This window comes from Lithobates pipiens, unplaced genomic scaffold, assembly GCF_037356315.1.
Source record: "Lithobates pipiens isolate NorthernLeopardFrog02 unplaced genomic scaffold, aLitPip1_a1.2 Scaffold_25, whole genome shotgun sequence".
NCBI lineage: Eukaryota > Metazoa > Chordata > Amphibia > Anura > Ranidae > Lithobates > Lithobates pipiens.
In genome coordinates, this window is record NW_027507787.1 from 130,341,031 (window position 1) to 130,364,790 (window position 23,760).

General features: G+C 42.7%; 1 protein-coding gene across 5 annotated transcripts in view; it reads left to right on the forward strand.

The window, feature by feature from the left end:
* The window catches only part of PARG (poly(ADP-ribose) glycohydrolase), a 175,052-nt gene that overhangs the window by 135,700 nt on the left and 15,592 nt on the right, over positions 1–23,760 (forward strand). For all 5 annotated transcript variants that reach the window (XM_077454874.1, XM_077454878.1, XM_077454875.1 and 2 more), the window contains 2 exons: positions 2,484–2,592; positions 10,536–10,641. In XM_077454874.1, coding sequence (XP_077311000.1) covers positions 2,484–2,592; positions 10,536–10,641 — 215 coding nt within the window. The remainder of the gene's footprint in view (positions 1–2,483; positions 2,593–10,535; positions 10,642–23,760) is intronic.

Genomic DNA, 23,760 nt, shown 5'->3' on the forward strand with positions numbered 1-23,760 from the left:
TTTCCCAAAACTATTGCATTTTAAAGTGTGCCAGCAGTCAAGACATCATATTGCTTGTGTTAGAACTGATAACGTAGTATACAATACTGTGCCAAATGCAGAGAAAACCGAGGCTAAGGTGGCATCTTCCTTGGTTGTAAAGAATAGGATGGTTTAGTTTAGCTTTGTGAATTATTGCCCTATACCCATGCCTATGCCTATACCTATTGCCTATGAGGGAATTGCTAAAAAAAAGGGAAGAAAAGTAGATGTGGCGCTATACCTTTGAAATCCCTAGAATGGTATCATTGATAACCGACAGATATTATAAAATGTGGAATATAACTTTAAAAAAAAAGAGGAATATATGTATGTATACCAACTCTATACGTGCATAGATAATTTGCTAAATGCTTGTGCCGCTCTAATAAATATAATTAATATACATGCAATAAACAAATACCCATTAGTGTTAGTATCTTAAAAGTAACCCATAGCACAATCTCGCTTCCTTTTTGTTATGAGGGAATTGCCACTCTGATGAAGAATCTTCTCCGAGCATCACTTTGGAAACCAACACTTCAAAGAGTCTCCTGTGTCCCCCACTGTGCTTAGTGGTTTATCCCACCAAACCCTCCCTTGCTACTTTGTCTTGCATTAACATAGGAGTTGGTGGGAGAAACCACTGAGCATAGCAGGGGGAAAAGAGGTAACACCCCTGGAAGTGTTGGATTTCCAAATCGACTTCAGCAATTATTCCGCAGCATCCCTCAGCCTCGGTAATGGTGAAGTAAGCAGGGCCAGTGCTAGACTATTTCGTGCCCCGGGCAAGACAACTTCCACCCCTTCCCCCCACAAAAAAAGATAAAAATAAAGGCAAATGCAGAATGTGTACAGATGCTTTTTCACCTCCTTGCCAACCTTACCTCCATGTGGAGACTGGGAGCTCATTGACTTGGATACCTCTTCTTCACAGTTGCCTGTTATCCCACAAGACAGGAGAGCGAAACAATGAGCAGTACCCTGTGTAGGCCTGGGGGGGGTGGGGGGGTTTGCAGATGAAGGGAACCCTGAAGGGTGATGGGGGGGAGCTGCCACTATGTCTTTACCCCTCCCCCAAAAAGTGTAGCTGCTGACTTTTAATAAACAGCCACTCACCTGTCCCACAGTCCATCAGTGTTCTTCCTGTGTCCTCCCTCGGCATCTCTACTATGGACACCTGGCTGTGACGGCTTGCAGCATCACACCCTCGTGCCCACTGTGCATGCACGAGCAGCGCTGCGGTTTGTGACTGGCCACAAAGTCTTCTAGGACCTGTCATTTTGTCCCAGAAGACTGTCGGACCTGTCAAATTCAGGTATCTGCTTCCCCCCCCCCCCCCTCCTCCCCAAAAGCTCTGTTTCACAAACTGGAGCCAGGGAGAAGGCATTAAAGCGGAAGTTCCACTAAAATGGTATTTTAGTCAAAAGACTAAAATGGGACTAAAACTAAAATGCCATTTTGGTCAAGACTAAGACTAAAACTAAATTGAAATTTGACGTCAAGATTAACACTGGTCTGTAGTGCATGTTCATACCTCAATACCATAAATAACACATTTTCACTCCAGCAGCAATAAGTTTGGAAATTGTAGAGACATGCTTAAATAATGCATTACAATTTAACTACACCCATTAGATTTTAGATGATTAAAATGTCCTGGAGATTTATTTGACTAAAACAATTGCAGGAGATAAAATGGGACTGAAACTAAAATGCCATTTTAGTCCTAAGACTAAATTAAAATTTGCTCTCAAAATTAACTCTGTTGGGTGGAACTCCAGTGGTTGTAAAGGCTCAAGATTTTTTAATTTCATGCATTCTATGCATGAAGGTAAAAAAAACCTGTGTGCAGCAGCCCCTCCTAATATTTACCTGAGGCGAGCTCCAGTGATGTGCACGAGAGCCTTAGCTCTCCAGGGACTCCCGCTCCTCATTGGCTGAGGTGTGTGTGCGTGTGTGTGTGTGTGTGTGTGTGTATATATGGACACGCAGAGCTGTGGCTGGGGAGCGAGCCTGCTCGGGTTCCCCCATTGCAAGCTGCTTGCTATGGGGGCACTGAACAGTATATCCACTTTGTCATGTTTTATATAACTATACCTGCAAAAGGGGCCAGCCTGAAGTGATCTAGCAGGGCTTAATTTTCTGACTAAAGTTCGACTTTATAAAAAGTCAAATTTGGCTGTTTTGCAGTATCTAAAACAAAAATTGTAATTCCTCCATGCAAATAATCCAATGCATACTTGCAGTGGAATATCATGTTTGGAAACTGAAAACTTGAATGTTGTCACTGTGGGACAGCATAGTTCTTAGTAAAGACACTTTGATAACTGGGGTTCATTGTGATAAATCTTCATAGATCATATTTCAAAATGTGTCACACTTGTTTGATTAAAATCTATACCAATAGAATTGTTTTCACCTCTAATGTATAGAAAAATCTTTTCTTTACTACTTGCACACAGGGACAGTTGGCAGAGACGTACTACGGAAATTGTTGCAATCGATGCTTTCCACTTCCGACATTATCTTGATCAATTTACACCGGACAAGATAAGACGAGAACTAAACAAGGCATGTTTTCCTGTTTGCTTTTTTTTTTATTGTATTATGATTTTCAGTATTTTAATAATATTGGCATCACTGCTTACTGTTCATAGATATGACTAAATCATACTCTGATTTAGAGCCTCTTCAGATCTATCCAGTCCGATGTGGTTTGTTAAAACAAGCACATTATGCTACTTTACTGCACAAAACACAATGGAACTAAAAATAGGCATGCATGATTTTTTGCCAAAGTAATGTGCTTCAGTAGCATTCTGCATTGCTATGTGTTGTAGTGCATTGCACTGCTTGTGCGTTCCTTTAGTGCAGGGGTTTCCAAACCTTTTAAACAAAGGGCCAGTTTACTGTCCCATAGACTTTAGGGGGGCATGTTTGGGTAGAACATGTCTGAGACCCAGCATCAGTGAGAATAAATATGGTTGGTGGCCAGTAGAGGAGGAATAGTGCCTCGTCATAGTTGTCAATGGGAGGAATAGTGCCCCATCATTGGTGTCAATAGGAAGAATAGAGTCCGATCATTGATACCTGTGGAAGGAATAGTTGACCCATAATTGGTGTCAGGGGAAGGAATAGTGCCCCATTGCTGGTGTCAGGGGAAGGAATAGTGCCCCATTGCTGGTGTCGGGGGAAGGAATAGTGCCCCATTGCTGGTGTCGGGGGAAGGAATAGTGCCCCATTGCTGGTGTCGGGGGGGGGAAGGAATAGTGCCCCATTGCTGGTGTCGAGGGGAAGGAATAGTGCCCCATTGCTGGTGTCGGGGGGAAGGAATAGTGCCCCATTGCTGGTGTCGGGGGGAAGGAATAGTGCCCCATTGCTGGTGTCGGGGGGAAGGAATAGTGCCCCATTGCTGGTGTTGGGGGAAGGAATAGTAGTGCCCCAGTGGCAGCAATAGCGCCCCATCATTTGTGTCGGTTGCAGCAATAGTGTGCCATCATACATATTTTTGCAAGGAATTATTATTATACAGGATTTATATAGCACCAACAATTTGCGCAGCGCTTTACAACATGAGGGCTTACAATACAAATCAATACAAGAGGGTCCTGCTCATTAGCGCTTAAAATGTAGAAGGGGAGGGTCAAGTGGAACAAAAGGTAATAATGGGGGGGGGGGGGGGGGAGCTGATCGAGAAAATGAAAATACAGTTGTTAGGTGTGGGTAGGGTAGGCTTCTCTGAAGAGAAGGGTTTTCAGTAGGAAATAAGCGAACAGATTGGGGTAAGGCATTCCATAGGATTGGAGAGGCTTTGGAGAAGTCCTTGAGGCGAGCATAGGAGGAGGTGACGAGGGAGCTAGAGAGCAGGAGGTCTTGAGAGGAACGAAGAGAATGGGCAGGTTGGTGTAGAGACTAGGCTAGTGATGTAGCTGGAGGCTAAATTGTGGATGGCTATGTAAGTAGTTTGTATTTTGAATTTAATTTGTTGGGTGAGCAGAAGCCAGTGGAGGGATTGACAGTGAGGGGTAGCAGACAGAGTTATTGGTAAGGTGGATGAGTCTGGCAGCAGCATTCATGATGGTTTGAAGAGGTGGTAGACTATGTAGAGGTAAGCCAATGAGAAGGGAGTTGCAGTAGTCGAGGCGAGAGATGACCAGCGAGCAAATTAAGAGCTTTGTTGTGTCATTGGTTAGAAAGCCGCCTATTTTGGAGATGTTGAGGTGGCAAGATTTGGACAGTGATTGGACGTGGTGCTTAAAGAAGAGTTCAGAGTCCAGGACTACACCTAGAACCTTGGCATGTGGGGATGGGCTTATAGTTGTCATCGATTTTGACATAGAGATCAGGGAAAGGGGCATATGGGAAGGAAAAATCATAAGTTTGGTTTTGGATAGATTGAGTTTGAGGAAGTGGTGTATCATCCAGACTGATATATCTGTTAGTAAATTAGTGATACATGAGGAGACGGAGGAAGTGAGCTGAGGGGTAGAGAAATAGATTTGGGTGTCGTCAGCGTAGAGGTGGTATTGAAAACCATGGGAGGCTATCAGCTGACCCAGTGAAGAGGTGTAAATTGAAAATAGGAGAGATCCAAGAACAGAACATTGGGGGACCCCAACAGAAAAAGGAAGAGGAGAGGAGGAAGCAGAGTTGTAAGAAACTCTAAAGGTGAGGTTGGATAAGTAGGAAGGGAACCAGAGTACATTGACAGACCAAAGGTGTGGAGTTTTTTGAGGGAGTGGTCAGCCGTGTCGAAGGCAGCAGAGAGGTCCAGGAGTATAGAATAGTGTCCATTGGTTTTGGCTATTAGTAGATAGTTTGTTAGTTTTAGGATAGCGGTTTCTGTGGAGCGTTGAGGACAAAATCCAGACTGAAGGGGATATCAAGTAGGCTAGTTTTTCTCCACAGGCGCTCACGAGCATGACTGTTTTTTCAGACTTCTAGTATCTGTTTGCCAAGCTTGAAGGGGTCAGAGCCCCATTTTCTGTGTCGTGAGGGGCGCCAGCGAGTCCACTAGTGAAGCATTGTCGACAGAAGTGGCTAGGTTGGTGCAGGATAGGGGTGAGTTTTTGTAGTAGAGAAGAGAAGGGTTAAGATGAAGTAGGTTGCTGTGGGTAACTTTTAGGCGGTTGGAGGGAGAGGAGATGGAGAAGAGTGCATGTTACAAGGAGAAAGAGCTGAATGGGGGTAAACAAGGTCACCTGATGTCTGTGTGGTGTTTTTCAGTATTTTGTGCTCATTTGCTTTGTGCATTTGCTGAAGTGCAGAGTCAGATGTGCTCCCACTTTTATAAATAGCCTCACTTGCAAATGTGCCCCCTGCAAATGCTTCCCCCAAAAGATGCTTATATTTATATTGATAGTGATTTGGGGGGGGGGGGGGTGCATTTCAATTAAAATTCTTGCTTCAGAAACAGACTAGCAAGAGGGCACTAAAGTTAATGGGCCATAATTTTGGGTAAGACCAGGGAGATAATAAAGCATTGTAATGTGGGCATGTCTACAGATGGTTAAGCAAAAATAACATACCAGCATTATTAAATGTACATAAGCAAAAGCAGATAGCAGTGTTTCAGTTTCTGGGTGGAGATGTTTCAGCAACACATACCTGTGGAATAATAGAAGACATTTTCAGATGAGGCATTCAGATGAGTGCGGAGTCAGAAGTGCTCCCATTTATAGAAATAGCCCCACTTTGAGAGAGAGCCCCAGTTGCAAATGTTTCCCCTGTGCCATAATGCCCCGTAAGTGGGAGGACTAGTGCCCCATCATTGTTATTAGTGGGAGGAATAGTATTCCATTATTGGTGTCAGTGGTCAGAATATTACAGCCCCTTTATTGGTTTCAGTGGCAGCAATAGTTCCCCAATCCATACTGGTGCCAAGGAATAGTGCCCCATCATTAATATCGGTGAAAGGAATAATGCCCCATGATTAGTATCAGCGGCAAAAATTATGTATCACTGTTTGTGTCTGCAAGAGAAATAGCACCTCATATCATTGGGAGGAATAATGACCCAAGGGCCGGATAAGGGCTAGCAAAGGGCCACATCTGGCCCTCAGGCCGCAGTATGGAGACCACTGCTTTAGTGCATTGGGGTGCCAATGAAAACCAAGGAGCCTATACTAATGCATACGTGAGTTGTGAATGGACTGTAAGTGATAAATCACCTTGTGAGTGTATAAGATTACCCCAGCAAATGAAGGTTACCTCATGGTATTTATTTATTTTATTCCAATTTTTACAAATTCGAACAAAATTCTTTGATCCTGTTCACAGTTACATTGCAAGTGTGAAAGGGAAGTTGCACAACACATAATTGTACAAAGGAATGGATCAATTTTATAACCTACAATGCAGAACAAGTGACCCTCTTGGCCATTTTTTACTTTTAATAAAATCGAATAAAAGTAGTAATGTAATATATTGCAGCTTACCAGTCCAAAGATGTGGTGGTTTACACTAGTTTTAATTTTTCGGACGAAGAACATTTTCACAATTATGGAAAATACCTGTTTATCCTGCTAGAAAAACACTGTCTTTGTAACTTTCCATGAATTTAACTGATATATCAAATTTACTTCTTTCCCCAAATCTATCCCCTGTGAATTGGCTACCATGCCCCTCAGGTTATTTAGCTTATGGCTGGAAAGCATGTCAGTAGTACTGTCCGTAGTGTGACGGTCACGGTGCTCCATGCCATGACAAATACGTGAGCTGCAGTTGCTAGCTTTCTGAAATTCTCAGTTGGCTAGCTATCAAGCAAATCGGCGATCTTGATGGAGCAAATCGGGATCGCTGACTTCTCTTGCTACACATTTGAGTTTGTGACTGACATGGATTAAACCCAGAGGATGTTCATGTTTAGGAGATGACCATCGTTGCAGAACAAGGTTAACAGTGACCACTTGCCTTAATGTTTTCATGTCAGGTTTCCTGCACCTTTTGTACTCTGGACCTTAGTCCTGACTTCCACTGTAATGCTGCTCACTAGCAGAATCTGTAGCCTATATATGACTGGGGAGAAATCAAGTACTATAACCTCCCATGGTAAATGTGTATATGAACAGCTCACCTTGTTCTCATGTTTTCATATAGTAAAACTGTATGTTCATGCAGCAGTAGCTACAGTCTGTTAAACATGTTTAACTAGGAGTAGTCCACAATAAAGTTGCACTATATATTGAAAAAAAGGAAAAAGCAAAGCAGACACACTGCAAAAGCCACAAGAGTCCACAAAGTGATAAGGAATCCAATAAATCCCACGGTGCACTAACAATCACCCGGATGGTGTGTGGTTTCCAGAAAAAGCCTCCACCTCATTGAATGGTCGCTTACCAGCTCCTTATGACCCCCTAGTATATAAGCCTCCATATAAAGCTTTTTTCCTTTTTCTTTTCAATATATAATGCAACTTTATTTTGGACTATTTGATTTGTGTTGTGTGTGTCTCAAAGGGAAGTTGCTGCTGCGGGGTCACTATATTTATATTTGTTTATTTTGGGACAGTGCAGTTTTGCCCACTATTTGTCATTATGTTTCACTGTGAGGATATTCTATGTCGGTGATGGTGAACCTTGGCACCCCATATGTTTTGGAACTACATTTCCCATGATGCTCATGCAGTTTGCAGTGTAGTTGAGCATCCTGGGAAATGTAGTTCTAAAACATCTGGGGTGCCAAGGTTCGCCATCACTGTTCTATGTCAACCGATTAAGCTGCAGTAAATCATGCTCTGCCCACTGTTTTCCTAGTTCTTAACTAAATTCAGAGGAATTGTCTATTTGATGTTGTCTGCACATTTGTACAGTCTGCCCTTGGTCACTTTCCGATACTTTAGAATGTGAGTCCATTCATTCATTATTATGTCCCAATAGCTTGCCTGGCTCAGCAGGTATTTATTTTTATTTTTTTAATGCCTACTGCTAACTTCATATTGTGCCCATGTTTCAGAGCAAGGTGGAAAATGGTTTTGCCTGCATCTTATGGTTCTTAATTACTATGTTAAATAACATTCAGTCTTGCAAAATGCATTATGGTACCCCAGGGCAATCTTCTGCCCCCTCTTTTTATGACGGCGCAGCAAACACTCCCTTTAATCAGTCATCTAGTTATGTTGTGTGCATTGTTAAAACATTGATTTTCATTACGCCTTTCCGCAGGTAAAATATTAGCCCACGTAAAATACAGAAAGCCCCTTTCTAATCAGTCAGCAACTCTGTGAGAGAAGTACATTTCCATTTCCAGGCTATTGCTCTGGTTAAGATAGATTTTGTTTTGAAATCTTGCTTCCCATTAATAACAGCACATCGATCATTCAAAAATGCTCCAAAAAAGCAAAGGCATAAATAAGGAAGGCACAGGAGCAACTTATCCATTTTAAGTGTGCTTGTGACAGCTTAATTGGTAGAGCAGATTCGCTAACAGTTAAATTCATTTCAAGTCTGGCCAGAAGATCTTCGTCATCCGAACAACTTGGCTGCCACTGGCTCATTATTTAGAATGGGATTGGCTTGAGAACGGATGACTATGGCTCTCCACTTAGTTTCCTAGACCCGTCTTTTCTTTTTTTTTAAATATATTGTTTTATTTAAAAGGAATCTTTCACGTGGTAGTAGAAACTATTACCTGAAACAAAAAAAATTGGATTTTTTCCAGGAAATTTAAATAAAGCTGTTTGTTGTCATGTTTCTGTTATTCTGTGAAGTGCATTTTCTCAAAAGGCTGCTGTGTTTTTATTATTTGGCCATCTAAAATCTACCAAAGCCAAATATTTCACAAACATTTGGGTAAATGATTACATGTACCAAATTCCTGGTGCACCGAAGAGGGTAATGTTTGATAGATTGCTGGAGGCTGCGTGTCAGATGTCTAATGCATACAGTCAATAGGAAAGCTTCATTACTTGTCAGAAAGCTGCTGATGTTAACCCCTTTGGGGATCTATTTAACATGGCTGAGGTCAGCTGCCTGACAAAGTGGTCACTGCAGTGATTTGGTAACAATGTGCTGAAGGCTGATCTCAAACTGAATATCTCAGCATTGATGCATTGTTTAAGATCTATGGTTAAGAGACCTTTTAGTCCTAAATCAGAAAAATTCAGTTTTGAAGCAATAATAATGGCCATTGACTGACTGGGACACAGTTACCTTTTCTGTGCAGCAAGTCCCTGGTTTAACAGTGCCCTTTCTGCCTTCTGGCTACTGTACCCTTTATTCCAAGTATCTTGTTCTCTGAGTTTGTAGTTATATCTTCAGGGAGGCTTATCTCTCCCTATCGACACCTGTCTGAACGCTGTCCTTTTTAACAATCACTCGGTCATATTTTCTACAGATTCAAACATTCATTCACTTAAGAACAATCAAATGGCAACTTTATTGGAAAGTCCACATCTTTGAGTAAATGATTTTATTGATCAAATTGCTCATTTTCAGATAAGATTCTTTAATTGAAATAGTTATATCAAACATGCCTAGTCATTTATGACCAATTTTTATTACCTGGCCATACCACTGCCAGTTCAGCTAATATGAAATAATATAGTTTCTCAATTCAAAAGCCATACCAACAGTTGGGGGACAAAGAGAATTTTATTTAAAATAGAAAATAATTACATATAATTACTGACAGCATCATGTTACAATAACTTTAAACTTTACCACTGCTGACCCCCATCAGGAAACATTAGTTCCCAACTTTTATGCTGAACGCTGGCTTCAATACAGTTACTGACCCAGAAGAATTATACAGATCAGAAAAAAGATAAGTCTGCATACCTGCATTAGGTTAGAATCGATGTACTGAACCAAGAAGGTAAGTATGGCAGCCAAACGACTAGGATTTTCAGAGGTAAAGGTCAGCAGTGACAGCCTTTTTGTTTCTATGATGTTTCCTTTAAACAGTTTTTTTAGAGAACACACAAATGCCATGAAAACTAACATTTTGGGCTAATCTGATTTTAAAATAAGATATGGACTACAGCACTAGCAAACACAACATCAATGAATATAATGAAAAACAATATAAAGTGACTAATGTGCTCCAATCCCAAAAAAGTGCAAAGTGCTCCAGAGTTTTAAAGGTGTGCCAAACACCTCCTCATGTGTCCCCACTCACTGGATGGAATGGTCCCCTAGCTTTTCAGTCTAGGGGTTACTTCAGGCTTATAAAGGTGGCCATGGATGGCAGCTTTAACATCAAATCATCAGGCAGATCCCACTTGTTATAGATACTCAGATATTGGTACCCAAATACAAAATGAAAGGAAGGGACTATAGTGAAGTACCATTTGGCAATGGATTTATTGCGCATAATTTTTTTAAAATAATGTCCATCTCAATTGCTGCATTTCATGTACTTTTGTCTATTGTAGACAGTATACAGTACATTCATCTAGTATGACTCCATGGAGAGCAGAATGTAATTGAGTACATCAGAATCAACAATGTATAAGCTTTTGTAGTGTAAACTCGTATTTGTTTAATACAACTAGTGATTTATTTTCTTCTTTCTTAGGCTTATTGCGGGTTTTACAGAGAAGGCATTGAACCTAAAAACCTTTCGGCAGTGGCAACTGGCAACTGGGGATGTGGAGCTTTCGGTGGGGATCCAAGATTAAAAGGTGACTAGTAATGGATAACTAATATGAACGTGTAACATTTTAGAAAATAGTTGTGACTTGAATTGGTGCTGCCCTGATAAATGTTTGGGATGGATGCGTGTTTAAGGGGGTGGTTATAGTTAGAAAACTGGCCCCATGCAGCCCCAGACTCCTTGATAGCATTAGGTTTACTGCAAACGACATTTCATTTTTTGAATATATTTGCAAGCTGGGCCCTGACTCAAACTTAACTTGTCTTTAGGAAATACTGAATAAACCAGCATGTTAAAACTACTCATAAAGCATAGCCAGTTGCCTTATTTTCTTTATCATACATCATGGGATACAGAGCCTAAGTAATAACTTAATGTGTATATAGGCACCTTCAGGTGATGGACACTGGTATACCCAATCCAGGAAGTTTACTCCCTATATAACCCCTCCTACCAGGGGTACCTCAGTTTTTTCGCCAGTGTCTAAGGTGTTGGTCACGAGTGAAGATGTGCTCTGAGGAGCTCCAGGAGGGATCCTTGCAGAATTTAAATAGCCTCCATTTACCGGATCCATCCAAAGTGCCACTGAAGCCAAAGTGGATGGTCCCCAGGCCTCGTATACGAAGCACAAGGTTTTGCCTCTAATGCCCCTCTTTGAGGGCTGGACACCGGGACCTAGGGCTTTGGTCATGCTACATTACCTAAAAGCTTTTCCTGGCAGGTGCTTTTACAGGTTCATGAGTGAAACCCCGATAAAAAGGGACCCGGTCCTTGAAGGTTTGCTAAACGCAGCCCGCCGTGATGGGTGAAGGTTATATTGACTGTTAAATTAGCAAATCCTGCGGCAGGGATAAGGTAAGAGAAGAAACTTGGGAACTAAAATGTCCACCTATGAATTCTTTAAGGGAAAAAATGTTATCATGCCTTAATTCTCCACTAGAGGAAGTTTATGCACATACCTTAATCTGTCTTCACTGTAAGCTCAGTGTCAGTCAGCGCAGGGGGATTCCTCTTGGGTAAGAGATCTGCCAATGCTTTTTTTCTCCCTCCTGGGATCAGAGGGTTAGGGAAACATCAGTGGTGTACCCCCCTTGTAATACACCCCCCCCCCCCCCGAGGTCCTGAAATTTGCTCCGACAGTTGTGTTTTTTTTCTTTGCTTGCTGGTGTCATGGGCCTCCTATACCATGGAGGAGAAATTCACCAAAAAATGGAAGGTACCAGCGGTTGCCAGTACCGTTACTCAGCCTGCAGTCGCTGCAATAGGCATCTGTAAAGGACTTATTTAGACAGGCCCTTAAAATGTTCCTGCACAACAAGCCTGGGAATTGGCCGAACTACCAAAAGCATTATGCTTTGCCATAGATGCCATTAAAGATTATATTCACCAGGCTTCACGCCTTACACTTATGCTAGTACATATGCATAAACTCCTGTGGTTAAAAAATTGGTCAGCTGTAAAAACCTCCTGACTGGGTTCCCTTTTCATGGGAATCGTTTATTTGGGGATGATTTGGACAAATACATCCAAACAATTTCTAGTGGGAAAAGTACTCTCTTGCCAGTCAAAAGAAAGTATAAACGTGCACTTTCTCCTGCATCAGGGGCTTCTGCCTCTAGGCAGTGGTGATGGCCTCCACCATCAGACTCTAGAGGAAAACCTCAGGGTCAGGCCCAGGCTCAAAAGAAGTCCTGGGGCTGGAAACCTGCAAAGCAGAATCCTAAAGCTTCATCATGAAGAGGACCGCTCGCCAGCGTGGGGGGAAGACTTCTGCAGTTTTCAGAAGTCTGGCAAGAGGAAATTCAGAACAGATGGGTCATCTCCATGGTAACTCTGGGGTACAAGCTGGAATTTTGGGACTTTCCATCATCTCGTTTCCTGAGGTCAAATGTTCCCAAAGATCCAGGGAAAAGGCAGTCTCTGTTTCAGGCACTAGACCGATTGATGGCTCAGGGGTTGATCATGCACATCCCCACAGAAGAGCAAGGTTTGGGGTTTTATTCAAACCTTTTCACAGTACAAAGACCAAATGGAGATGTCAGACCCATGCTAGCTCTTAAGAATCCAAATCAGTTCCTGAAGATCCGCTCCTTTCGCATGGACACGATCAGGAGGAAAACTTCTGGCGTCTTATCGACATCAGGGATGCATATCTGCATGTTCCTATATTTCCCGCTCACCAAAGGTTTCTGCGGTTCGAGGAAGCACAGCAGCATTTCCAGTTTGTAGCCTTGCCCTCCGGGCTATCTACAACACCCCGGGTGTCCTGGCGCCACCTCTAGCTAGGTTAAGGGCATAAGTCTTGGTGTACTTAGATGATCTATTGTTAATAGATCAGTCGGTGGCTCGTTTAGAGCAAAGCGTGTGCATTACAACCAGTTACCTGGAAAGTTTGGGTTGGAGTCAACCTAGAGAAATCTTCCTTAAAACCGATAAAAAGGCTGAAGTACTTGGGTCCAATCATAGACACAGCCCAGAAAAAGGTCTTCTTGCCTCAGGCAAAGATCAACTGCATAAAAGAGAACTGGTGCAGATGGTCAGGTCAATTCACCTTTGCATCAGGTTGCTAGGAAAGATGGAACGGTGGCTTCATTCAAAGCGGTTCCCTATGCCAAGTTCCATTCAAGACTTTTGCAAAACAGTATCCGGTCTACTTGGAACAAAACAATTCAAGTTTTAGACTTGCCAATGCGGCTGTCCCCAAGGGTGTCCCAAAGCCTCAGTTGGTGGTTACTAACCCAGAATCTGCTGAAAGGAAAATCCTTCATACCTGTTATCTGGAAAGTGGTAATAAAAGATGCCTTGGGACTTAAACTTCGTTTTGTCGGTGTTATAAAAACAGCCATTTGAACCGATACAGCATATTCCCTTAGTCCTTCTGACAAGGAAGTTGGTATTTTTAGTTGCTATATCCTCAACAAGGAGGGTTTCAGAATTGGCTGCTCTTTATTGTAAAGAGCCATATTTGATTATTCATGAGGACAGAGTGGTGTTGCGCCCTTGTCCAGGTTTTTTTTTTACCACAAGTGGTCTCATGTTTCCACCTGAACCAAGACATTATCTTGCCATTGTTTTTTTTTCCAAAACCATGTTCCAGGGAAGAAAAGTCACTACGTTGTCTTGATGTAGTGAGAGCGGTCAAATTCTATTTAAATACAACTGCTCAGACTCTGAAGACTGATGTCTTATTTATTCTGCCAGAGGGTCCTAAGAAAGGACAGGTTGCGTCGAAATCCACTGTTGCAAAGTGGATTCGGCAAGTTATAATTCAGGGTTATAATTTAAGGGGTAAGATTCCCCCTTCCAAAGTCAAAGCGCACTCAACCAGGTTGGTTAGTGCTTGGGCAGTGCATCACCAGGCTTCCATGGCTCAGATCTGTGAGGCTGCAACTTGGTCTTCATTACATACATTCACAAAATTTTATCAGGTGGATTTAAGGAGGTATGATGATATTGCCTTCGGGCGCAGTGTGCTGCAAGCGGCAGTATAGGTCCTCAAGTCTGGGGGTTACCCCGAGGGTTGTCTCCCTCCCCTCAAATAGCATTGCTATGGGACTTTCCATTAAGTTATTACTTAGGCACTGTGTCCCATGATGTACGATAAAGAAAATAGGATTTTTATAACGGCTTACCTTTTCTTGGGGTACATCATGGGCTGCAGAGGTCCCTCCACTCTTTTTGGGGTTTAGGTATATTGCTTTGCTACAGAAACTGAGGTACTCTTGGTATATAGGGAGTGAACTTCCTGGATTGGGTATACCAGTGTCCAGGTGCCTATATACCCATTAAGTTATTAGGCTCTGTGTCCCATGATGTACGCAAAGAAAAGGATTTAACAGGTAAGCTGTTATAAAAATCCTGTTATTTAGGTGGAAGGTTGGTGGATGGGGTTGTGCCTGAGCTGCAGTGTGCAGTAAAATCAGTATGTGCAAAATGGGAACACTCCGATTTTGGAAGCTTACAGAGTGTTCTGGAGCTGAAGAATAACAAGTGGAGGACTTTACCACAATCTTTTATTTATTTCTGTTGCATAGTCAAGCTGGTATAAACAGTATTTCCAGTTTCCCGTGTCTTACTCTTAGCCTAGGTTAACACTACTGCTGCTGCATAGTCATGTGTTTTTCAGTGCATTTTTGTAGCACATTTTTGCATGTTTTTGATGTGTTTTCATACTTTTTTTTTTTTTGTAGGAGGGGGAGGCTGGTTGTGGAACACAAAACCCTATCAAAAATGCACCAAAAACGCATGTGCATGCACTCCCACTGAAATCCATTGAGCCAAAATAGCACTATGCTGCACCAAAAGCAGCATATGCTCGTTTTCAGAAATTGCACTCCACCATGTTGCATTGACGTGAAGGGGCACCGTGATTTCCATTGTTGTGCATAGCAGCATGAAGGTAGACAGGAGAAATCACACTGTGATCAGAGCTTTACAGTCATAGTAGAAAGCAGATGCATAGTTCTGACAATTTTTGTTTTTTAATGCAAAGACGTGCATGCTTCATATGGTGTCTGAAAGATCACTTAAACGGAGAGCTACTGTATATAGGGCTTTTATATATTACTTTATAGTTGACTATAAAGTAAGAGCCAGTGGGTTTTAGTCATAGTCATCTCTGTAATCTTGGCAAATCCAAAAACTGAAATATATTTGAGTTCACATTTGTAGTGGCCAAAATAGGCCTGAAATATCTCTTTAAGAAATTGTGTTTTTTCACAGCACTGATGCTCTAACTCTGATTAATTTCTGACAGGAGCGATTCCAGTTTTTTTTTTTTTTTTTTTTTTTTTAAGCATCACACCTTTTATTGCAGAATAGTGCTGATAGTCTGAAGATAGAATAGAACACGCTACCTTATTCAGCAAAACAGGACAAGTAATCTGTCCTCAGTTTGGCTGGGAGAGTAGCAGGCACTCTTCTGCAATCTATCACAGGTACGATTGACTTTCTTCCTCCTAATTTTTCCTGCTGCCCCTGGGTTGGCTTTTCTACGCCTCGGCTTTTAGAACTGGGAGGGGAGTCCTGTGATGTCAGGACTCCACCTCCCGAGCTTCGGGCTTTCAACATGCCCACGGAACCGGACAGGTTCTGCAGGCTATTAGTTGCCGTTCAGCCTATGGCACAGTGACGCCAGGGCTGGCCTCTCATCCCTCCAGGTGGGCATCAAATGATTTGTCACAGGCTGTGCCCATGGTATTTTATACTTTTTTCAGCTTACCATTGTCTGTGATTTGTAAGGGCTCTAGGGGCACGGGCATTTTAAGTGGACCTTACTTTGTACTGCAAGGTCTGCTTTAAATTTTATTTATTCTGGTTTAGATAGTAAATGGTAATCTTATGCCGTGTACACATGACCGGACTTTTCGTCTGACTTTTCGACGGACTTGCGTAGAATCAGACCTGTCTACACACAATCACACCAAAGTACGACGGATTCGACCGTGACGTACGACCGGACTAGAATAAGGAAGTTCATAGCCAGTAGCCAATAGCTGCCCTAGCGTCAGTTTTCATCCGTCGGACTAGCATACAGACTAACTGATTTTTCGACCACACTTGAGTCCGTCGGAAAGATTTGAAACATGTTCTAAATCTAAAGCCCATCTGATTTTTCGACGGCAAAGGTCCAATGAAGCCCACACACGGTCGATTTGTCCGATGGATTCTTTTCATCGGACCTTTGCTGTCAAAGTCCGGCCGTGTGTACACGGCATTAGACATATTTAGGAGTCAATATGTTCAAGATTGAGCAGTTAATATGGTCAAGGCATATAAGTGCAGATGGGAAATAAACAGTTTTGAGTGATAAATTCAGTGTCTCCTAGGGATAATGATTTAAATCCAAGAATGTCACTTACAGTCACCATGGTTGATAGACATTAATCTGGTTATATTGTTTTTATTGATAAGGTAGGCTGTGAAAATAGATTGATGACTGGGTGGTTTGCAAATCAAGAGCCTTCAACTCTACTTTGATTATCTTTTAGTTAACTGCCCAAGCTTTGTTCTTGTAACCATCAGAGGTTTCTTTGTGGCGTTTGCTAATTGTAAGTACATCAGGACAAAAGTGCAGTGGACAAAAGAGCACAGTTTGAGTAGCAGTAGTTCAATCACAGCCAACTGTCTCTGGTTAGTAACAGTGCTTAATTTTAATTAAATATTTTTAAAATGTCTGGCTTAGTTCAGTGCAATACTTGCTTGGCATTGGTTTTTCATGGTGCATTTTAGAAGCTGGATTGCCGCTCTATCTGTATGCAGATTTCTGGTCTAATTGGTGACAATGCTTGTCTAAATTCCCAGGAAGCTGTCTAAGCAAGTTTGTTCTGTTGAGCTGCCCTGCAAAAAGCCATCTCTACCTCCAAGGATTGTGCAGTAGAAAGGCAGTGCGAACAACTGTTGTGTCTGGAAAGTGAGGACCATAGGCCTGCATACAGGGTGTGCTTGTGCACTCCCTAATCATCCCCTGCATATTATCATAGCAGCTGTGACCCAAGATCTCCATCTTTGGCACAGGGAGCAGTGGGTTACCCTGAAGGAGACGTGGCTGTGCTGTTGACATCTCTCCCCTCACAGCCAGCATCCCACTGCGATCACTGCATCTTTTTCTCCCCTGCCTGCTGCTGTCGCAAAAAAAAGACCGCAGCAGCAGGCGGCAATGTGTCTGTTTTGAGAGCCCACTCGCTGCCCTCCCTCCTGGCAATTTTTATCTTTTGTTCATTGACGGACACAGCACCTTTAATTTTGACCTTGGGGTTATATCGCCACCTTCAGGAGAGGACTAGGCAGACCATGTAAAACAGCAAAACTGCACAGTACCGCCTAGGATGTCGGTCCTACTAGCTATAACCCCTCACTCTGCTTCCAACAGCTTAGTTTTTTTTCTGCCTACTATAGAAGGACCTGGCTCCCTGTGGGGACCATTGGTCCTTGGAATTTTTTTCTTTTTTCTGCTTTTTGATTCCTGTGATCTACAATCAACAGCCGGGCTGGGTGACAGGCTGGATAATCTAGATCCTGGTAGTCTCCCCAGCATGTGCAGACCTTTTTTTTTTTTTTTTTTTTTTTTTTGTGGTTGAACTGGATGGACTTTTTTTTCAACCTGACAAACTATGTAACCTTAGCCACTACGTGCCCCGTCTCATCCAGGGGTAGCCGGCAAGCTATATGCTCCGGGGCACATATATGACCGGGCTAATGCTGTCCATGTCAGTGTGCCACGGCCGACAGCCACTCTGTACTGCTCGGTTGATGGTCCTGTCCATGGAATGCTTCCCGCAGTCCCTGAAGGAGTGGTAAGTATGGTTCCACCTGTCCCGTCAGGATGGAGCAGCTGGGCATTCCCTGGGAGGTCGACAAGGGGGTCTCTCCTTCTCCCTTTCTTATCTCCCTTTCCCTCCTCTCCATGCTAAGGGGCCGCTGTGTGACTGGGCATAGGGGGTGCGGTGCACATATCTGACCGGGGGTCCTCTGGGGGGGTCTCTGGGTCCTGTCAGGGGGCTGCACTGGGTGGTCTGCTCGTTTTCTCCCTGTTTTTAGGCCTTTTTTTGAGCATCTGTGTGTTGCCATGTGGGGACTGGCCGCCGCGGCCATTTTCCGGTGACCGCGGCCAGTTTCTTGTGGAACTTCCGCTTTAAGCACTCCTCGCCCCCTTACATGCCACATTTGGAATGTCATTTTTTTGGGGGGGGGGGGGGGGGAGTGGGTGCCTAGTTTTGAGAGGCACTTCCTGTCCCACTTCTGACTTCAGGTCGCTAAGGCGGCCCCACCTCTCTCCCTAGGTGGCCTCTCCCTCTTGGCAATCTTCTGGGACACACATCACAGGTCCCAGACGATTGCCTGTCCACTCAGAGCGAAGAACGACTCGCACAGTGCGCACCCAGCCATGAAGCCGCAAGCGTCCGGGTGCCTACAGTTTCTATGGCGGAGCCGCGGAGAGGAAGGGGAGAAGAGTGAGGCTTTGAACGGCCGCATCGCTGGACCGTAGGACAGGTGAGTGTTTGTTAAAAGTTAGCAGCTATACTTTTTGTAGCTGCTGACTCTTTTAATAAACTGAAAAAAGCCTGGAACTCTAATAGTAAACTATATTTTATTTTATGAATGTCTTTCATACTAAAAAAATAAATAACAACTTCACATATTGTAAAGTGATCAAGATAAATTCTGTGCAAGGTTCGAACGCCCATGCATTTGCAGTTCATTATAATTGGGATTACAAATGAAGGCAATGATGCCTGGCTAAATGAATAGCTTGATTAAATGTTGACTTTGAACAACTCTTTAATTGATCATTACATATCAATCTTTTGGATGATGAGGGGTTATTTATCTCAATCAAGAGCAGCTACATGTTGTTGGAATGTGCAAAGGATTAATAGTGTTGATTCCAACAGTTTTAATGGAAAATTAGAAGGTTTATTTATCGGATAGTAGTGTTTCACTCAAAAATTTTAAAATCCCAACTCCAGGCATATACATCTTAAAGGGGTTGTATGCATTAAGGTGAAAAACCGTCTGTAGTGCAGCAGCATCCCAGAGCCCCCCTTTTACTTGCCTGAACCCGATTGTTTCATCAACGGGTATGAGCACAGCAGCTCCAGCACATAGATCAATGGGGAAAGAGTAGAGCCCTGTCTAGTGCCATTGCTAATTCTGAAGGCATTTGATAGGTGGCCGTTCACCCTGACTCTCGCCTAGGGATTGACCTAGAGGGACAGTGAATTTACGCATATTTGTGCAGGACCTAATTTTTGCAAGACTTCAGTCCCAGGCCCCCCAACGGAATGCCTTTTTGGCACCTACAGACGGAAAAAAATTATTGTGTGCATGTGCAAGTGAGCCAGTAGTGATGGTTAATAACCTTAATAGTGTTTATTCCTTGCATCCCATCCACGGATAAAGCCTGCCTGGTTAAGGGAGATCCAAGAGTCTAACAGGGACAGGCAATTTGTCAGTGTTGCGCGAGTATTTTTATAGCTACGTTTAGTAGCGATTATACACTGTAGGTCTGTAGTTGGGTCCTTCCTCTCTTTCGGGATCACCATCAGGTAAGAGGCTGTATTGTGAGTGCTGTGATTTAGTTAGGGAGATGAAAGCCTTTAGAAATCTCAGGGCCAAAGGATCTGGCAAGCATTTATAGTATTAACAAAAAAATACCGTCCGGCCTTGAGCTTTTTATGGGCTTCATCTGTTTCAGTGCCAGGATGAATTCCTCTAGAGAGTGTGGGCCTTTGACTTCCTGGCATTCAGAGCAGGTAAGGGCTTTGAAGCAGTATTGGTCTAGAAACTCTCAAATCTGGTTATCTCAATGATGGTCTGCATGATGGATATTCTGTTGTGGAGTTGAACAGTTTCTGGGGGAACATGAGGCCTCGTCCAGTTCGTCTAACATTATTGTAATTCCTGATGGGTTGCTTGAGCTTGTGATTTTTTTTTTTGTGGTGTATTTTCAGGGCAGCTATGTGGTTAGTGAGTTTGAGGAGAGTAGCCTGATGCTCCCTTTTATGTTTTGCTGCCATTGCTAGAAGAGCTCCCCATGCCACACATTCATACCCCTTCCGCTGTAATAGGGGAGACACCCCTGGGGTTCCATTAATAGCAAAGTACTCTCTCTAGGTATGTACTTGTATAATGAGGATTGTGTGCATTTCTTGTCACAAATATTGTATATATTTTTAGATGGAAACATCTTATGCTGCTTGAGGAACATTGTAGACGAGTGTGCTGGGGTGCCTCTCACATATAGCTAGTGAAGTGACTAACATACATTGCACCTGTTTATCTACAGCTATCTGTCAGCTACATCAGTTCAAAGTCCATAGTTTACACAGGATCTCTCTGCTATTAAAAGCAGGGGATGGTGATCTGAAGTCTCACATTGCAGATCTCATCGAGGACGGCTCCGACCCCTGACTGAATGTTAGGGACACACCCCCTCCTCACAGTACATGCAGAGCTAAGGATATCCGTCACAGGCTGTGTGCTGGAGCTCCCACCCCCATCACTTTTTTTTTATTTCTTTGCGTTAGGAAAACCTTTTCATAGTGATGATGATAGCTGAGAAATGAGGCAGCGGAGAGAAATCGAGCTCCGTGGTTTAGGGATACAGGCAAGTGCACTGATTATGTGCTCTGTTTACATTTCATGTCAGAGGTTTACAACCACTTTATTTCTATGTGCTGCAAAGCGTTACAGCTTGTCAGAATGTACAGCGCAAAAATAGACTATATCCTGCTTTCTTTCAGCATACACAAATGCAATGTGTGAAGTAAACTGTACTGGTCTTTGTTTAACTGGAATTCTATCAAAAGGAGTTATACTAGAAAGGAAAACATTTATATTTTCATAGATAAACATGTAAAAGAAATGCCAGCTTGCTTTAAATAGAACTTTAAAAACAATTGCGTATCGCCACAGAGTGGTGCTGTGGATATGATATATAGGTAATAATTGTCATGTCCTGATAATTGAAGATATTGACAAAAGGGAGAATTTTTTTTTCGATTGATGGACTTTATAGGCATAACCCAACAAATTATATTGAAAAATAAGCAAAATTTATTACAAAATTTAAAAATGCAGAAACGCATACAAAGACTTGCATATATTGACAGAAAATGCCTATGAGCACAATGATCATACTATCCGAGTAAAACTTGGATAACTAATCGATCAAATAACCGAATAGTATACTTATAAATAACAATTATCCAGCAGACAGACAGTATATCATATGACTCGGCTTGTTCTTGCTCTGCTCTACATGTTACGCGTTGAGTAACTATTCATCAGGGCAGTGATTCTCAACCGGGGTTCCTTGGAACCCTAGGGTTCCTCCAAAGGTTGCTAGGGGTTCCTTCGGCATTGGGCAATTTCTGCCTCTCAGATAAGTTCCCACTCACACCATTGATCTTTTTAGTTATCTGTAAGTAGGTTATGCTTCCCAATGACCACAAGTGTAAGGACCATTCTTCCCACTGACCATCACACTAATGTATCACGAGTTGTAGATTTCTAATTTTTAGCAGGGGTTCCCTGAGACCGCAGAACTATTTCAAGGGTTCCTCTGTGTTGAAAAGGTTGAGAAAGGCTGCATCAGGGGCTTTAGCATATTTCCAAAAAACATGATGAGCAGGATAAAGCTAGATTGAGTGGGGAATGGTATCCCAGTCTTTGGTTGATGACCAACGAGAGGAGTGGGAGTAAGCTTCTTTGTCTTGTTAGGGTAATCTATTGCTAGACACACTGAGATAAATACTGGTATAGACAGAAACATTTAAGGGTACCCAACTATGAAGTAGGGTCAGTCTGAAGTACTTCCAATGTTGGGAAGCCAGAGATCCAAAGGGGAATAAATGTTTCCTGATCGAGATCTTAAAGATTAGCGTTCCTCACAATCCCCGCTCAAAATGACAGCACCACGTCGGGTAGAGGCGGAGTACCCTAATAGGTCAAAGAAGCTTACTCCCACTCCTCTCGGTCATCAACCAAAGACTGGGATACCATTCCCCACTCAAGCTAGCTTTATCCTACCCACAGTGTTTTTTGAAAATAATATGCTACACTCCACACACTCCTATGATGGGTTTTCAGCGACTGATGTCACAGAGCCGGTTCAGGCTGGGGAAAAATTGCGACCGCATGGTCAGGATCCATCCAGAACCCTATACCAACACCTGACCCAGCCTCTCGGCAAACCGCAGAGAGCCTGAGCCAGCCGCTCCTACCCCCACCACAGTTCAGTGCTCCAGAGAGCGTGGGGCCAGAGCAAACAGCAGTGACTAACAGTCGTCAGCTGTCTGCTCATTGAGCTCTGAGAACCAAGCGATCAGTGGTGTTTGATCGCTCTGTTCTCAATGTTAAAGCATCGATCTAGGCAAGTATGATTCTGGAAAAATGCTGTACTTTTACTTTACTTTATACTATACTCTTTTAAATACATGAATAGCTTCAAAACAAGAAAATAAAGTCCTGTGCAACTTAACATTAATTAACACTAACATAAAAAAGCCATAATGGCTAATAATCGTAACAAAAAATCTCCTTTGTCCAATGAAAACAAAAACTTTTGGCACTTTATCATATTCACAGGTCTGTTTATGTCTCCCCCTTTCACAGATCCACCACCCCTTGTAAGCTTGTGTGGTTTCTCACTACAGGGGTAAATTTGCAGTGGAGTATTTTACATAAGAAACCTCATGGACTCCATCCATAATAATCCCCGGGACCCTTTTTTTGACAATAACTTGCTTATGAGCCCTACAAATAGCCAGAAAAAAATAGCAGTATTTTCCCCCCCCCCACCAACACCACCAAACTTTAATGAGGGCGCCACAAAGTTTGCGAACATCTAACAAAATTTGCAAAACTGAGAACAAACCTAGGCAGATTATTTCATCCCTAATGATAATAGGTTGCTTCTTATGTGGCTAATATCTTATTGCACTTCGTCACCAAGAATTTCCTCTAGTGGCTAATCCAGCCATTTTCAACCAGGGTGCCTTCTAGGTTCTTCAGGGGCGCCTTGGAAAAATACCAAAAAATTGCCCAATAATTGTATACAAGCCAGCAGGTGGATTAAGCCTGGCTTTTAGTTACACAAGGCCACAGGTTGTTGTTGTGCAACTTTACAACTTGGGACACCATTCCGGCCAACAACCTTTGACGTCATCGGTTGATAAGGTGGACATGGGGGCACCAGCACAGCAACTTTGTTTGACCCTCCTCCTGCCCATCTCTGTCATCACTGGAGTCATATCTGCATGGGGGAAAATGAGGGAGAAGAAATGCTGGAATACCAGTCAGTACCAGTGTGCAATAGTGTATTTGCTTTGTAAGAATAAATAACTTCTAATGTTGGGTGTCCTACTTGTGTGGATGCTGTTGCAATATAAAATTAAAGCTCAAAATTTGCTGTTGAAAATGCAAAGTCTTTTTCCTTCAGCAACAATACAGAAAATTACAGCTGCCTTCATTTACAGTAATCATGCATTTATGTCTGAGGTTTTATCACTCCTGGAGTATTTCAATAACCCTGCCAAGAAACACCTACAGAGGAGCACTGCTTTTGACCATATGTGAAATTTTAAGTGGTGTTTCATGAATTTACTGAGCTTTAACCACTTGCCTACACGGCCAATTCTGACAC